The sequence below is a fragment of the Buceros rhinoceros genome, unplaced genomic scaffold, assembly GCF_000710305.1.
Source record: "Buceros rhinoceros silvestris isolate BGI_N320 unplaced genomic scaffold, ASM71030v1 scaffold27255, whole genome shotgun sequence".
Classification (NCBI taxonomy): Eukaryota; Metazoa; Chordata; class Aves; order Bucerotiformes; family Bucerotidae; genus Buceros; species Buceros rhinoceros.
Window position 1 is genome coordinate 6257 of NW_010413800.1, and position 415 is coordinate 6671.

The window sequence follows — 415 nt, forward strand, 5'->3', positions numbered from 1 at the left end:
GTCGGCGCCTGGGGTCCCGCTGCCAGTACCTGAGCTGGCCGGATTATGGTGTCCCCTCTTCTGCGGCCACCCTCATTGACTTTCTGGGGGCCGTGAAGCAGCAGCAGCGGGTGGCAGTCAGTGCCCTGGGACCACGCTTCAAGGGTCACCCTGGGGGACCCCCGATCGTTGTGCACTGCAGCGCCGGCATTGGCAGGACAGGTGACGAACGGGGTGGAGGTCTTGGGCGGGGGGGAGGGGGCAAGTCTAGCCTCCCTGGGGCGTTTCCACCCCGGGGTGTCTTTGCACGCGGAGGCCTCAGGACCTTCTGCAGGCGTCGGACTGGGGAGAAGCCTCTGCCCGGCAGGAGGTTGGTGGGAGGGCTCCGCTCCTCTCAAGAGCCAGCGATGGCTTGTTGGTGGCTGACACCATCCCC

General features: G+C 67.2%; 1 protein-coding gene across 1 annotated transcript in view; it reads left to right on the forward strand.

The window, feature by feature from the left end:
* Positions 1-201, forward strand: part of PTPN9 (protein tyrosine phosphatase, non-receptor type 9) — a gene marked incomplete at its 3' end in the record, with an annotated part of 5789 nt that extends 5588 nt beyond the window's left edge. The window contains exon 13 of the mRNA XM_010136898.1: positions 35-201. Coding sequence (XP_010135200.1) covers positions 35-201 — 167 coding nt within the window. The remainder of the gene's footprint in view (positions 1-34) is intronic.
* Positions 202-415: the final 214 nt, after the last annotated feature.